The following is a 16,505-nucleotide window of genomic DNA, read 5'->3' on the forward strand; positions in this document are numbered from 1 at the left end:
TAAATCTAGCCTCAGAATAAAGGCAAAGTCTCTGATGTCATGAAGCCTAGCAACTCACTGGGAGACTCTGAGCAGAGCTCTAAGCTTTTGTGTACCTCATGTATTACTAGAAATAACCTCTGTTCCTCTCCAGCTGTCTTGTGCTCTGGTTTGTCGCCCCCTAAAACTTCTACTTGGGGAAGGCTGTGTGCAATGCTGTGCTTAGTTGCTCAGTCATGTCCAGCTCTTTGTGACCCCATGGACTGCAGTCCACCAGGCTCCTCTGTCCAAGGGGCTTCTCCAGGCAAGAATACTGGAGTGGGTTGCCATGCCCTCCATTCAGATTCTTTACCATCTGAGCCACTAGGGAAGCAGGAAGGGCTTTAGCACAGGCAAATCAACAAATGTACGATGGCTCTGTGAGGAAGAATTCTCAGGGGACATCTCCATGGTACTGTTTCTTATACCATCATAGATTGGTTACATGACCTCAAGCTTTTCTCTCTTACAGTCTTGAATCCCACCTAGAAGTTTCTTCTACAGGTTCCCAATTCATGATCTAAGCCCACCTTCTTGCAGCCTAGCTCCCTCTGCTTGATTTGACTCACAGACCGGGAGGAGGGCTCACTTTCTCATACCTTGCATCTCAGAGAAATCTGAGAGACTGAAACTATTGGAAGGGTCAGAGTTCTTCATGTCTATTTCTGCACGGAGGGAGGTGATCTCCATCTCGTACTCTCCTCGGATTCGGTCCATGTCCTCGAGTTCATTCTGCATCCGGCAGATGTCCTCCTGCAGCGAGGCTATGTCACTGTCATGTTCAGTCGCGGAGTCCTCCGCTGCTTGCCGCAGAGTCTGGATCTCAGCCCGGGCTAAGTGCAACTCCTGTTCTATTTCCTTAAGTTCACATTCCTTTTCACGCTCTAACAGGGAAATCTCCTCCCGCAAGGACCGCAGCTCACCTGCAAAGCCCAAAGATGATATTGAGATGATCAAGAGGATAACCAACCGTATTCTAGAGGCACAAAGTTAAAAGGCAGGTTTATTTCTTATCTGGAAACTCCTGACAACCTGGTCTCTACCCCATCAGAGAAGTACAGCTTCACCTGATGTGGAATAAAGGGAATACCTAAGAGAACACAGTCAATCTAGGTAGTAAGGTACAATAGGAAAGCAGATCTTGAGGCTTTGCATCAAAAACAAATTAGGCAAAAAAAAAAAAAAAAAAACCCAAAAGACAAACAACAACAACAAAAAAAACAAATTAGGCTACCCCAAGCAAAAAGTATTAGGTACTTCTAAGAAATCACCTAACAGTTAAAGACCAGACCTAATTTTTAGCATTTTACTTATGCCCTGAGTCTTCCCAAAAAGTATCTTACTAAAAAAACACTTATAGATTATTCTCATCTATTCAGTCTGGGAGCTTAGAAATTACAGAGGCTCAGATTTTCCACGAACTGCTTGTGTTAAGTGCTGGTCCCAAAACAATGTGTATTTAGAGCTCACAGCTGAAATTCAAATATAAGCTCATAGCAAGGTAATCAAACAATGGGGAAATAAACTAGATGCCAATTAATAAGGGATTGTTTAAATTGAAGAAGATGAAATAGAATATTGGCTGCCATTTAAAAGAAAGTGGTAGATCTATAGAGAAAACATGAAAGGGTTTCCATAATATACTAACTAGAAAGAAAAATGAGCTGTAAAATACATGGTATTATCCATTTTTGCAAAAATATTTATACGTATAGTATATAACACAAATATATAGAGACATAGAAAAGGGTCTGGAAAGATAGAAGTCCTCAACCATAAAACACAGTTGCTGCTAAGGAATGATTTAGCATGTGAGAGGGACTTTTACTTTCCACATTATATATATCACTGCTTTGATAGTTTTCACAACAAGCCTATATTTTATAATATGTTCTAATGTACAAAATAAACATGTCAGAGCTCTCAGTATCTGTGAAGCATCTCAGGGTTTCTGAATAGAGGTACTCATTGGGAATCAGGAGAACCTAAATGTGGAGCAAGAGTAAAAAGATATTGCCACCAACACAGAATTCAAAATTTGGGGGTCAGGATTAGGAAATTAGGATTCAGTTAGGAGGGTCAGGACTTTCCCACAAACTCTTTGCAAGGCAGCCTCTCCCTAACCCTTGCCCCCAACTCCCTTCAGATTTCAACCTTCCCTAGCCTCTACCCCAACCTTCTCAATAAATTAAGCGAAGTCTTTCATTAAATGCTCTCATAGCCCCTTGTACTTTGCAGCGTGTGTGTTATTAAAACGCTGGCCTCCCCTTCACTTGCAAGCTTCATTAAGACAGGAATCGTGTCTGTTTTGCTCACCATTATAGCTCCAGGATCTGCCAGAGACCCTAGCATAATGTACTCAATAAATATTTGCTGTATACATGCATAAATGAGGCAGGGGATACATCTAGTTCACAAACTTTTACTGAGGACTACAGGTGCAGAATTGTATGTTTGGGTATTAAAAACAAACAAACACTAGAACAGAAAATGGAGGTTTGACTAGAAAAACTTGGACATACTACAGACATAAACGCTGGGCCGATGGGGAGTCCGGAGGCATGGGGGAAGGTCTCTGGCCCTACACTGCCAAGCTCACAGGTGCGGTTCCAGGCACACCTTTTGCCAGTCTTCCTTTCTCTGCAAGCATCCTAGCTGTCTCCTCTACTTAGTCTACTCAACAAGTATTAGTTGATCACCTCTGTGCCAAGCCCAAACATCTCTGCTTAGATTCTCTGACTTCCTTCCTATTCGAAGGAAACAAAGTCCTTGCCCTTTTTACTACTGAACAGTCTGCCCCTTGGAGCATATAGCCTAGTGGGGGAGACACACAAGTCACTGGCCATTAGGATAAAGGCCCGGGTGGGTTTTCTGTCAGAAACCTCCACTTCCCCACTCTGCCCCTGATGTTCAGGTTCAAGTATCCCTGAGGTTTTCCTCTATGTCTTTAAAAAAAAAAAGGACATTCTCAGATCCACTGAATAACGGAGGGTCAACCTTGAAAAGCTCTTAATTAGAAACACACAGGGGCAGCGGGGTGGAGCTTGCGGACACCAGGGAGGACCTTATCTGGAGGCTGGGCTGGGCGGCCCCTTACTGGGGCGGCCTCGCTAGGAGTTGGAAAGGCCGGACCCGGGTGCTGAAGAGCCAGCGCCGGTTGGCAGTGAGACTGGGGCTATCTTCGGCTAACTTCGGGCGACGCCGAAGGCCCTGGAGCCGGACGAGGGGCACAGAAAAATCACTTCTCACTCACTGGTTATGGCCTCCATCTCACTGGCCCGCCCCTCACCAAGCGGTCTCTCTGGGCGGGGCCTCCCGCCGCCGGCCGGTCCCAGCCCCCGAAGGGCTGTGGCGGCCGGAACGGCCTCTCAACACCAGCTACCTCTAAGGCCGCGCGCGCCCCCTCTTGGCGGAAACGGGCAACGCGCGTGCGCAAGGACTCCTCCGTGGCGTGGGCTTTGGGTGCCTGCCCCAAACCTTCCCTCATAGCTCAGTGGGTAAAGAATCTGTCTGAAAGGTAGGAAACCCGGGTTCGATTCCTGAGTCGGGAAGATCCCCTGGCAAAGGAAATGGCAACCCACTGCAGAATTCTTGCTTGGAGAATCCCATGGACAGAGGAGCCTGACAGGCTATAGTCCACGGGGTTGCAAAGGTTGGACATGACTTAGTGACTAAACCACCACCACCCAGACCTGCAGCACCCCCACCACCACCACCACCACCCGCCGCCCCATCCCACCCCTGGGCTTACGTGAGGTCTAATGCTCTAGCGGATCCTTTCTTTCATCATACCAACATGATCCAGTGTGACCCATCCCCCAAAAACGAAACACAAGGAGCTGTCCCTTGACTTCTTTTCCGTTGTTTCTCTGCTTCTCTCCAAGACATGACTACTGGAATTATGCGTACTCAACCTTCTCCATTTCACTTCCCCTTTCCTCTTCAAGCTCAGTATAGTCAGGTTTCTATCTTCACTGAAACGTCTCAGAGCCCTCCGTCTTGCCCAAACCAATGGCTGTCTTACTTAGCAACTTTTGACAGCGCTGATCACTGTCTCCTTGAAGCACTTTCTGCTCTTGGCTTCCAGGTCACCAAATGCTTCAGTGGTTCCTCCTGCTTCAGTCTCTGTTCATTTCTCCTTGCCTGTGAGACTTTTAACTTTCAGAGCATCCCTGGAACCCTTTTCTCTCCTTTTCCTGTATCTCTCCATGTGATTTCACTGTGATCTCCCATGGATTCAAATGTAATCTATATGCTAATGACTCCCAAATTTATATCCCCAGTCCTGATTTCTCCCCTGGTTCTGAATTCATATATCCAGCAGCCTCCTTTAATATATTGACTTAGATGTCAATAGCCATTTCAAACTCAACATGTAGAAAACATGTCTTAAAGGGTTCTCCTAGCCCTGAAATTTGTTCCTTGTCAAGTTGTTCGCATTCCAGTAGATGACACCACCATCCATTCAGTTTCTCAAGGCAAAGTCATCTTTCATGCCTCTCTTATCCCCCAATCCAATTCAGCAAGTCCTGAGAGCTCTAAATTTCAAATTGTATTCTCAATCATCTCCATTTCTACTGCTCTAATCCAAATAACCACCATTTCTTTGCTGGACTATTGCAATTATTTGCTGACCAGACTCAACTGTTTTGACTCTTTTCTTGTCATTCAATTTCCACAGAGTAGCCAAAATATTCTTTTAAGAATGTAAAGTGGATCATATCCCTCCAGCCCTGGCTAATACCCTCCCATGTTTTCCACTATACTTAGAATACAAGTCAAACCTCTCAGCTGGCTTATAAGGTCCTCTGTAATCTGAACTCTCCCACTTCTCAGAACTCTCTCTTAGCAAAATCCCCCACATGCACTTTGCTCCAGCCATGATATCCCTCAAACACATGAAGCTTATTTTTGCCTCTGAGCTTCTGCAGTTGCTAATTCACCTGCCTGGTGTGCATGTCCCTCAGATCTTCTTCATGATTCAGGTCTTAGTTCAAATGACCCCTTCTCAGACATTTCTAACTACTCTATCAAAAATACACTTCCATCTTACCCCCATCCATATCATATTGTTATATTTTCTTCCTGAACTGATGGTGTTTGTCTGTTTTCTGCCTTTCCCATCAGAATGTACTCTTCATTAGGGCAGGGATCTGATCTATGTTGTCCATAGCTAGTCCTCCAAGTATACAGGCACTCAATAAATGGTTGATAAAGCATATAAGTCAGCCCTATTTTACAGCTAAGGAACTGAGTCTCAGAAAGATAAAAGTGACTTGCTCAAGATCACAAAGCTTGTTATGTGCCAGAACTGGGCTCAAGAATCTAGGTGACCTGAGAACAATGCTCACACTCTTTCCCCAGAGCAACATGGCTCCTGCAGTTTCTCTCCCTCCCTGAATGGCAATCCACTCCAGAATTCTTGCCTTGAGAATCCCATGGACAGAGGAACTTGGTGGGCTACAGTCCATGGGGTCGTGAAGAGTCGGACCTGAGTGACTAACACTTTTACCTCCCCCCCACCTCAGCACCTTTATTGTCTACTTTTCCTGTTTTATTTTCTACCTTTGCTTACGTCTTCTTTCCCTCCTCTTTCCCTCCTCCTCTCCCACCTTGGCTTGCTCCTCTCCAGGCCTGCTTGCCAGCCTTCCTTATTTTTCCATTTATACTTCTCTTTTGGCTTGATCTCAGTTCTGCCTGGAGAGTCCCTGCAGTTTTCTAGGGCAGCTCCCCAAAACCTTCCCAAAGCCCACAGATGTAACAAAACCTGCCTCTTTATTTGGTGGCACAGTGGACTGTAGGATGCCTGCCTTGCTGCTTCCCAGAGACGTGGGCGTTAGAAACAAAAGGGCTTTGGGGGCCACTAGGCTGCAGTCCATGGGGTCGCTAAGAGTCGGACATGACTGAGCGACTTCACTTTCACTTTTCACTTTCATGCATTGGAGGAGGAAATGGCAACCCACTACAGTGTTCTTGCCTGGAGAATCCCAGGGACGGCGGGGCCTGGTGGGCTGCCGTCTATGGGGTCGTACAGAGTCAGACACAACTGAAGCGACTTAGCAGCAGCAGCAGCAGCAGCAGCTCGGTCCTCGGTAGCAAGAGAAGCATTCTCATCTGAGTCCCCTCCTGTCACTTCTCATTGGCTCACCACTCTTCCCATGATGCTCTTGGAGGGATGGGGGAAAAAGTAATATGGTTTGCAATTCAACCCTGACTACCTACCCCTGGCACTGACCAGGAGAACAAAGAAAAAGGGATGAGAAGGGGAGAGACTGAGGGGAGAAGAGGGAGTTAGCCTCAAGAAAAGGGGGTTAAAATGGGAGGGCAAAAAAAGGGAAGGAGGAGGGGGACAGAAGAGTCAGTTAGAGGTGCACAAAAAAAAAAAAACAAAAAAACGGAAATTAAGAGGGTAATGGAGAGATGAGGAGAAAAGGGTAAGAATAGTAGAAGAAAGTGAGGAGAAAGTACCGAGTTCGGCTCCATTGGTCTGCTGTGCCTCTGCTAAACCCTCAAGACACAAGTACTCGGATGACTGCCTACCCGCCAGTCCAAGTGCAAGAAATTACCTTGGAGCTGCTGGATCTGCTTAGTGAACACCTCTGCCTGCTGGGCGCTGGCCATCCGCTCATCCTCCAGGAGCCCTGCAAGGACAGGGGAGCTGGTGTCAGGCTGGGGACCCAGTGCCTTTGGGCCCAAGCCCTCCAGCCCCATCACAGGTGCTCACCCTGCAGCTCCAGAGAGTCATCCTCGTGCTGCCCTGCCAGCTCCCGGGTCTCCTCCAGTTCTGCCACCAGCCGCAGCACCTGAGCCCTTAGCTCCTCCAGCTCCGTCTCCGTGAGGCTCAGGCCTCGGTGCTTGCTCATCGACAGGGAGCCCGCGTTGCCACCTTTCTGCCCTGAATCATCCTCTTCTTCCATCTCTTCTTCCTCCTCTTCCTCCTCCTCTTCCTCCTCATAGAGAGCTGGGAGTAACACTTCCCCTAGGAGAGAACCCCCCGCAACATCCCGCCAGTAACAGCCAACTTTCTTCCCCAGTCCTTAGAGGGCCCTCCACCTCACTGTCCTCAGAGGGCAGAGATGGTATAATAGTGCCACCTGGTGTCCCCCAAGGAGCCCCTGGGCAGCACCTGCATGCCTGAGGAGCCCCGAGGTGTGAGAGTCAAGTTTGGAGGTATCCATCCCCCTCCCAGGCGCTTTCTGGACCAATATTGCCTCTGGGGCCTCCAAGGACTGCCTTCAGGTGGACTGAACAGCCAGGGACCAGCTTGCACAAGGATACCTGCTTCTTCCATCCTTGTCTCTGGGTACAAGTAGTCAAGAAAGGATTCAGACACTGGGTGTGTCTTTAAGCCAAACAGGGCAAGAATTACAGTTTGGGGGTTTGTACAAAGTTTACAAACGATCCAAGTGGCTTGTGAAAAACTAACCTTTCCATGATAAGAAAGTGTTGCCTGTCAGTAGGCAGAGAAAGAGAACATCTGAATGAAGTGATCTAAAGGATTTACTGGACAAACACTGGGGCCCTTCCAAACATATTCCATCGAATAGCCTTTTTGAAATTTTCTACCAAGTCCACTTTTCTTTTCCCTGCTGAGTGTCTGGAGGTCTCCTTTCCTCCCCTGCTGACCACAAGGCAGTTTTTAGGGGGAAGTCATAGGTTGTACTTGTGTGTAAAAGAAAGCCTGCCATTTTAATGAGTTAAGAAACTGGGGTGTGCTGGTCTCCAGTCTCTGGCTGGCAAGCACCCCCTCCTTTACTGCAATGCAGTTCCTCTAAATAGCAAAACCTTATCTGGATGGCAACTGTTTTGTTTTAAAATTCTGAATCTCTGGTCTGGTTTTGTCCAGTAACCACAGCCTAAGATTCATCTGGGACTCCTGGCATCATCTGTCTCCCCGGGGTGGGGGGGTGGGGGGGCAAGATTGTCCACACTGGATGTGCACAGGGACCTTGGGACCCTTCACAGGAAGTCCTGGCAACAGGACCAGCATCCTTCTAGCATCCTCTGGGTGTTGGCAGCAACTGCCAAGTCACATGGGTGTGGTGGGAATACACATGTGTTGGGAGGTTGGCCTTTTCAGCAGCCCCCTTCCCAGGCTCCCTCTTTCAGGCAGTAAGATAGCCTAGAGAACCAAAGCCACCAGGCTTCCATTTGAAGTCAGTGGTGGCAGCACCAGAAAGACAGTTCACATGCTCACTTCCCTGCTTTTCAAAATAAGAGACAGCTTGGGATCTGGGTCGGGAGGCAGAGAGAACAAACCCCCTGCTGAAAGGCTGCTTCAAAGCTCTGTCCAAAGAGGCCTCTTTCTCTGTCTGGCAGCTCCCTCGGGACACACAACCTGGTTAGCTGGTGATTAGAACCCCAAAAGGATGTACCTTGAACTTCCCTCAAAGCCTGAGCCCTGAGGAGGGCTAGCAGGTGCTGAGCTGAACTAGGGGGAAGGTGTGTATCCTGGCTCAGAGTTCTGGAGGGTCAGAGGGAGGAAGGAAAATTGGGTGAGGGGGAAGGAAAGAAAGCTTTATGGGAAAACTCACCCTCCATAGCTTGCATACCCCGCCGTTCCAAGGACCCCCAGCGTTGGCCCTTCTTCCTCTCGCAACCCTCGGACACCTCAAAGGAGCCTAAAGTGGTCACTGTGGGTCCTATGAGCAGGGAGAGAGGAGGGATTGTGGGGTGCCAGGGTGGTTGGGGTGAGGCAAGGAGGGGAAGGGACACACCTTCTAGCCCTTCGGAGCCCTTGGGGTTTTCATTCCGGTGGAAGTACTTGGCTCACTCTGCCAGGCACTGCGACTCCTCTCCCCAAGCTGCCCCTCAGGCTGGGCCTCTGGGGACCCCGCCCTGCCCTGCCCATCCTCCTCTGCAACCTCTGTTCCAGGCTCCTCTCCCTTGCATAGGCAGAAAGGGTGTGTGTCTCTTTAGCCCAGAGGGGACAGGGGGGTAAGATGGACAAGAATGGCAGAGGGTGGGAGCCAGTAAAGAGGCTGAAAGGGTGAGGTAGTGCGCCTAAGGGGAAGGTGGGGAGGGGGGCCGACGATGGCTGGCGGGGGTCGCGTGGACCGGAGCCCCTCCCCTCCCCTCCATCGCTCCCTAGACTTCGTCCACCCCACCCGCGCCCCGCGCTCAGAAGCTTTAGGGGTGCGAGCGGGTGCAGGATCTGTAGAGACCCTAGGGCTGGAAGCAGTATGAGGCTGGAGAGTCGAGACTGAGAAGGCTCAGGGCAGGGACTGCCAAGGAGGATGCGGCCAGTGTGGGGAAGACCCAGCCGGGAAAGATGGAGACCGGGCCCGGGTTGGGGGCACGATGGAGGGAGGAGGAAGACTTCGGACGTCAAGGTGGGGAGTAGCGGAGGGGGCAGAGGCCGTGGGGGTCTGGGGGGAGGAGAGATGGAGAAGAGGAAGGAGAGGCATTGGTGAGGTGAGGGAGGGGCGCTCTGACCTGGGCCCGGGCAGCTCCAGCCCGAGGCGCCCGCGCCGGCCCCGGCGCCCGCCTCCATGGCCGCTCTCGCCACCGCAGCTGCCTCCCGGAGCAGACGCCGCCGCCGCCGCCACCGCCGCGAAGCCGGGTACCGGAGCCGGGTGCGCCGGGGAGGGAGGGCGGGCCGGCCGAGGGGGCGGGGCCTGGCCGGGCCACCTGACACCGCCCCCGCCGCCGCCCGGAAGCCGGTCTGCAGCCGCAGCTCCCGAGTTCCCCGAGGCCAAGCGAGCGGGCAATGGGAGGAGACCCGCGCGGAGAGTGCGAGCAGCTAGGAGTCGGCTGCGCGGGGGGACCCCCTCTGCTCCGTGTGCCAGGATCCCGTCTCGCTCGGTGATGAGGCAGGAAAACCAAAAGGATGGACGGACCCTCCCGGCCTGTTTCCTGAAAACACGCGAATGCTTTTCCACTCCTCTGGCTCCCTACGGCGCAGGGCGCGCCCCCCAGCTCCGCAGTCGGCGCGGACCCCGGCCACCCGCCCCAGACTCAGAATTGTGTGAGGGCAGGAGCGGGGAAACTGAGGCCAGGATACGTGAACTCGGGGCCCTGATCCTTCTGTTGTCCTTGAGTGCGCCCCTCACCAAGCCAGAAGCAGGGACCCTCTTAGGAGCGGCGGCTCCGTGGCCCTACACAGTCCTTAGTGTCCGAAGGCCGCCTTTCTCCACCGCTTGCCTTCCCACGAGCCCTACTCCCGGTGGGCTGCGAGCATGACCCCCACTCATCCTGCACGCATAGCCTGTTCAGGGTGGGCACTGCTGATTTACACTCTTAAAAATGGGAGATGTGAAACTTCCGTGGGCTTATGTCACTTAACTTCATCATTCATTCAAGGAACGTCTACCAGGGGCCAGATCTTGAAGAAGCAATTGTTCTCACATCTCTGAAGGTCTTAGCTAGGAAAAATATTGGTACACTTGAGAACTGGGGCGTCCCAGGACATCCAGAAAAGCACTGGGAGATTCCTAAGCCAGGGACAGACACCAATCCCTCCTCTGGCCCATCAACTCGCAAGGTCTTTGGCATATATTGTCTTTGTCACCGCCACAGGCTCCCAGGTTCACGAGCCCTCCATATTCTTCAGGGGAGAACCTTTCTTCACCTGGACATCCCCTACTTATCTTTCAACACTCAGCAGGGAGTCATCTCCAGGCAGCCCTTCCTAACTCCCCCTCCCACCCCATTATACACACCCTATCCTCCTTTCTTTCTAGGGCAGTGCCAGTCACTCAGGGTTGTCATGGTCAGGTTTTTAATTTTCTGTCTGCCCATTTTCTTGAAGACTGGGAAGTTACCATGGTCTTCTGTGTATCTCTAGCATCTGACAAATTCTCTTACACATAGAATGAATGAGTAAAGGTAAATCTCCCAACTTCACATCTGTATATTCTGCTTATCATTTAGTATATGATCTCACACTCAAGGAGTTCAGTGTTGCCTGTTGACAATAATATTGCCTCTCAGCCTCTGTCTCTCTTTCCCTCCCTCCACACCCTGCCTCCTCTCCTCACCTTTCTTCCTTCCTCTCATACTTCCAGCTCAGTATGTGCTCAGAGAGATGGTGAGCACAGATCAAGATGTTTCTTGTGCTCCCTGGGGGATAGGGCTCCACTCCAGACCTTGTGGTTAATGTGATCCAGCTGTGGGGAAAGACTGCTGGGCAAGTCCACCCAGACCCCTTCCAGAGGGACTGCTGCAGACTTTAGGTTTGTCAAAACTTGGGGAGCAGAGTGCTTGTCAGGGATGGTGGAAGGGGTTGGCATCAGGAAGATGAAGGGCATAGGGTTCCCAGAAATGACAGAGTCTAATGCTGGAAGCAGAGCGACTCTTTGTTCTGCACCAGCCCAGCTCCTTCTGGTTCTGACTGACCAGCAGGGTCAGTTAGCAGACCTTGACTGCTGACCTCTTGGCTAATAGAGGGAGGGACTGGGAAGGCAGTTGTCAACTATAACATCCAAGGGTCCAGGCTCTCCTCAGGGAGCTCTGATCCTGAGTATTAGGACTAATCTCTCCTTGGGTCCTGGGTGCAGGTCATCACTTACCCTTGATTTGAGGAGTATTCAGGGGACACCTGAACCAATCTATTCTAGGGACCCAAATGTGGGTAATCCCTGAGCAGAACAGTAATGGGTTGAGCATGAGAGTGGAGATAGGAGGCAGGAGGTATGGGGGGAAGTGGACTGCGGTCCAGAGATACATCTCTGAAGGGCTTGGAGTGCTGGGAATGCCAACCAGGTGATCAGCTTAGGGGGATGATCTGAATTAATCCTCATAATCCCTGGACCCAGGACTCGGCCTCCCTCCTAATCCCATCCCAGCAGATCATCCTCTCTGAGGACCGATGCAGCCATTTATCCCCATTTACCCTTATTTCTAAATACCTAGATCCTTTCATTAAAAAGAAAAAAAAAGAAAATCTTTTAAAGATGCATAAAGTACAATACAGAAAGTAACATAATAAATATCCATGCACTTACCACTGAAATTTAACAACTGTTCATTTCTTGACACGTTTGATTCAGATAGCCCATCTATTATATATTTACTTAAATATATGTATTTACAAACAATGGACAACATATTGTCACTCTGGTTATTTAACTTATATGCAGAGTATATCATGTGAAATGCCGGGATGGATGAATCACAAGCTGGAGTCAAGATTGACAGAAGAAATACCAAAAACCTCAGGTATGCAGGGGATATCACTTTAATGGCAGAGAGTGAAGAGGAACTAAAGAGCTTCTTGATGAAGGTGAAAGAGGAGAGTGAAAAAGCTGGCTTAAAACTCGACATTCAAAAAAACAAAGATCATGGCATCTGGTCCTATCATCACTTCATGGCAAATAGATGGGGGAAATGTGGAAACAGTGTCAGATTTCATTTTCTTGGTCTCCAAAATCACTGCAGATGGTGATTGCAGCCACAAAATTAAAAGGCACTTGCTCCTTGGAAGAATATCCATGACAAATCTGCTGCTGCAGTCGTGTCCAACTCTGTGCGACCCCATAGATGGCAGCCTACAAGGCTCCTCCATCCCTGGGATTCTCCAGGCAAGAACAGTGGAGTGGGTTGCCATTTCCTTCTCCAATGCATGAAAGTGAAAAGTGAAAGTCAAGTCATTCAGTCGTGTCCGACTCTTCGAGACCCCGTGGACTGCAGCCTACCAGGCTCCTCCGACCATGGGATTTTCTAGGCAAGAGTACTGGAGTGGGTCACCATTGCCTTCTCCAATGACAAATCTAGACAGTATATTAAAAAGTAGAGATATCACTTTGCCGACAAAGGTCCATCTAGTCAAAGCTATGAATTTTCCAGTAGTCATGTATGGGTGTGAGAGTTGGACTATAAAGAAAGCTGAGTGCTGAAGAATTGTTGCTTTTGAACTGTGGTGTTGGAGAAGACTCTTGAGAGTCCCTTGGACAACAAGGAGATCCAACCAGTCAATCCTAAAGGAGATCAGTCCTGGGTGTTCATTGGAAGGACTCATGCTGAAGCTTCAATACTTTGGGACTTGATGCGAAGAACTGACTCATTTGAAAAGACCCTGATGCTGGGAAAGATTGAGAGCAAGAGGAGAAGGGGGCGATAGAGGACGAGATGGTTGGATGGCATCACTAACTCAATGGAAATGAGTTTGAGCAAACTCCGGGAGACAGTGAAGAACAGAAAAGCCTGGCATGCTGTAGTTTATGGGGATCACAAAGAGTCAGACATGACTTAATGACTGAACAACAACAAACAATAGACAATACTGGTTTGTGTGTTTTAAAAATATATTTATTTTTTAAATTTAATTAATTTATTTATATTACTTTACAATATTGTATTAGTTTTGCCATACATTGACTTGAATCCGCCATGAGTGTACATGTATTCCCCATCCTGAACCCCCCTCCATCCTCCCTCCCCATCCCATTCCTCTGGGTCATCCCAGTGCACCAGCCCCGAGCACCCTGTATCATGCATCGAACCTGGACTGGCGATTTGTTTCATATATGATATTATACATGTTTCAATGCCATTCTCCCAAATCATCCCACCCTCACCCTCTCCCACAGAGTCCAAAAGACTGTTCACTACATCTGTGTCTCTTTTGCTGTCTCACATTCAGGGTTATCGTTACCTTCTTTCTAAATTCCACATAATGTGTTAGTATACTGTATTGGTGTTTTTCTTTCTGGCTTACTTCACTCTGTATAATAGGCTCTAGTTTCATCCACCTCATTAGAACTGATTCAAATGTATTATTTTTTAAATGCAAACATTCATGCTGTTTCATATAGTGCCACTTCATAAATTTTAACTGCTGAATACTGTTTCATGGTTTGAATATACCACAATTTATTTATCCATTCCTCTGCTAATGGGCATTTAAGACATTTTCAGTATTCCAGATCATAAGCAATGCTGTGATCAACAGTGCTGTGTATGCCTCTTTGGCGTATATGTAAGCACTTCTCTAAGGTGGATACCTAGAAGTAGAATTTGTGGATCATAGGATACATGCACCTTAAACTTTACAAAGTATTGCCAAATTATTCTATGAAGCAGCAGGACCAATTTACATTCCACCAGCAGTGGCTTTCAGTGCTTGTTTAGATTGACGAACATATTTATAAATCTCTTTGCTCATCATTCCTTCTTGCATTTCATGCCTTTCTTCTTATTTCAGTTTCCTTCTTATGAAGTATATCCTTTGGTGGCATTTCAGTGCAAGTCTTTGAAAGTGAAAGTGAAAGTGAAAGTTGCTCAGTCATATCCTACTCGTTCTGCCCCATGGACTGTATAGTCCATGGAATTCTCCAGGCCAGAATACTGGAGCGGGTAGCCTTTCCCTTCTCCAGAGGATCTCCCCAACTAAGGGATCAAACCCAGGTCTCCCGCATTGTAGGCAGATTCTTTACCAGTTGAGCCACCAAGGAAGTCCAGAAATACTGGAGTGGATAGCCTATCCTTTCTCCAGCGCGTCTTCCTGACCCAAGAATCAAACTGGGGTCTCCTGCATTGCAGGCAGATTCTTTACTAACTGAGCTATCAGAGAAGCCCAAAAGTCTATGAGTATATAATATATATGTGTGTGTATATATATATATATATATACACACACATATATATATAGTGTTCTTTTCCTCATGTCTTTTAACTATTCTTTCATATTTTGTATCTCATTACTTTCCCCTTTCCCCCGTTATTTTGAACAATTTCGTCAGTCTCATCTTCCAGTTCATCAATTCTCTTTCCAGCTGGGTCAAGTCTACTGTTTAATGCATTGAGTCTTTAGTGGTGTATCTTTCATTTCCTAAAGTTTTGGGTTTTTTCCCTCAATGAGCTGCTTTTCTTCATAGTGCAATATTTTCATTATTGTTTATTTTCTTGTCTTTCATCTTTAACACTTTTAAGAAAACTTATACACTGCTTGTCATATTTTTCTATTATGCACCGTTCTTAGTGTGTTAATTGTCCTGTCTGCTGTGTCTGCCAATTCTTCCTTATGATGGATTGCTTTCTTGTCTAGCTTTTAATATTTTATTATGAATTCTTTTTCAGTAGGTGTTTTTGACTTGTCACTTTTTAGTGAGATTTCCATTTATTTAGTGAGATATACCTTGGGTTATGAAACATGCTTGGAGAGCTCTTTCCTGCTTTCTGTGGCTGTGTGGTATTCCTAGGGATTCCTGTGGTATTCCCAGGGAGTCCTGTGGTATTCCTAGGGATTTTCCTAAACCAATTTGTATTGAATTTCTTGGCTTGAGGATTCAGCATCATGCAGATAAACCCAGAAGCAACACAAGCATCTTCTCAGGCTTGGACTTCAGTTTCTCAGAGCTGACTTATATTTCTCCCCCTTTTTTCTCTGCTTCCTTGAACTAGAGTGTGCCATTTTCAGTCTTCCTGCCATGGATAAGGTAGATCTTCGATGTTCTAAACTTTAATGTAGAAGGCTCAGTCCCGGCCCTTTGTGTCTGCTGGGCTGAGGGGACATAGCCTAGAACTGAAAGCAATATATCTGTTACCTGTGTCTGAAATAAACCATGGGCTCCTGTGATAGCTCTTTTCCTTCTTCCCCTCTCCCTTCTTTGTTTTGTATTCCTTTTTTCTTTTCTTTCACTTTTTGGCCACACAGTGAAGTATATGGGATCTTAGTTCTCTGACCAAGGATTAGAAGCAGAATTAGAAGCAGAATCTTAACCACTGGATTGCCAGGGAAGTCCCTTGTATTCCTTATTAAATTCTGATATCTGGAAATTTCAAAGTCAATTTTGCAATTGTTCATACTTTAGTTTTTAAATTCTGTTTTATGCAATATTTCTGTGTGTGTTTTAGGGACACTAGGTGAAGGGAGAGCTACGTTAGTTCAGTCTGTCACGTTGTCAGAATTTCCTTTCTAGATTCTCTTTACCTTTAGTAGTATTCCTAATAATCCCTGTCGGTAAGGTACATTATAGTTTGCAAAGGGCTTTCATATACAGTTTCTGATTTAATCCTCCCAACTTTGAGAAATGAATATTATTGTTCCCATTTTACCAAGAGGAAAGCTGAGACTCCAAATTGTAACTTTGATCCTAGCTTTTGGACTTTGAAGCCAGTGTATTTCATAGCTTGAATTTTGCATGGCGGGTTTGCCTTTTCTTGACCTCCAACTCAGACCCACTCCTCAGTCCTGACTCCCTGCTCTTTCTCTGAGGCTGAGAGGCTCTCTGCCTGACACAAGGCAACATTTTGGCTCTATAATCTTCTCAGGTTCCCACCTGGAGCCTCAGTGGGAATAATGGGCTATCTACAGGACATGGCTACTGGGGAAATTGACTGGCAGCTTGTCCTGAGTCCTTTATTCACTCACCACTGCATCATCTCTGCTTCTAACTTTAGAAAAGGCAGGCAGTGTGTACTTGTGTGTGTGGTGGGGAAAAGGGAATGGAAAAAAAGAAAAATCAGGAAAAATAGGGCTCGTCCGGGATTTGAACCCGGGACCTCTCGCACCCTAAGCGAGGGTCATACCCCTAGACCAACGAGCC

General features: G+C 47.8%; 1 protein-coding gene and 1 non-coding gene across 11 annotated transcripts in view; both read right to left on the reverse strand.

Annotated features, from left to right (window-relative positions):
- CCDC136 (coiled-coil domain containing 136) overlaps positions 1 to 9,616 on the reverse strand; it is a 28,167-nt gene extending 18,551 nt beyond the window's left edge. For 5 of the 10 annotated variants that reach the window (XR_015162185.1, XR_015162188.1, XM_086395749.1 and 2 more), the window contains exons 1-5: positions 9,454 to 9,611; positions 8,553 to 8,660; positions 6,743 to 6,997; positions 6,585 to 6,659; positions 618 to 941 (exon numbers count right to left, since the gene is read on the reverse strand). Coding sequence is in view for 6 of the 10 variants with exons in the window: in XM_086395749.1 (XP_086251875.1) it covers positions 618 to 941; positions 6,585 to 6,659; positions 6,743 to 6,997; positions 8,553 to 8,660; positions 9,454 to 9,511 (820 nt within the window). In the remaining 4 variants the exon portion in view is untranslated. Of the gene's footprint in view, positions 1 to 617; positions 942 to 3,271; positions 3,399 to 6,584; positions 6,660 to 6,742; positions 6,998 to 8,552; positions 8,661 to 9,453 lie in introns of those variants that run through there. The other 5 variants (XR_015162187.1, XR_015162189.1, XM_086395748.1 and 2 more) reach the window with 3 other exon arrangements.
- A 6,817-nt stretch (positions 9,617 to 16,433) lies between these two features.
- TRNAP-AGG (transfer RNA proline (anticodon AGG)) lies at positions 16,434 to 16,505 on the reverse strand. Its single transcript has one exon. It is a non-coding gene; the product is annotated as a tRNA-Pro (tRNA).

This window comes from Bos grunniens, chromosome 4, assembly GCF_055505025.1.
Source record: "Bos grunniens cultivar Pamir isolate PY7600 chromosome 4, Bosgru_T2T1.0, whole genome shotgun sequence".
Taxonomy (NCBI): Eukaryota; Metazoa; Chordata; class Mammalia; order Artiodactyla; family Bovidae; genus Bos; species Bos grunniens.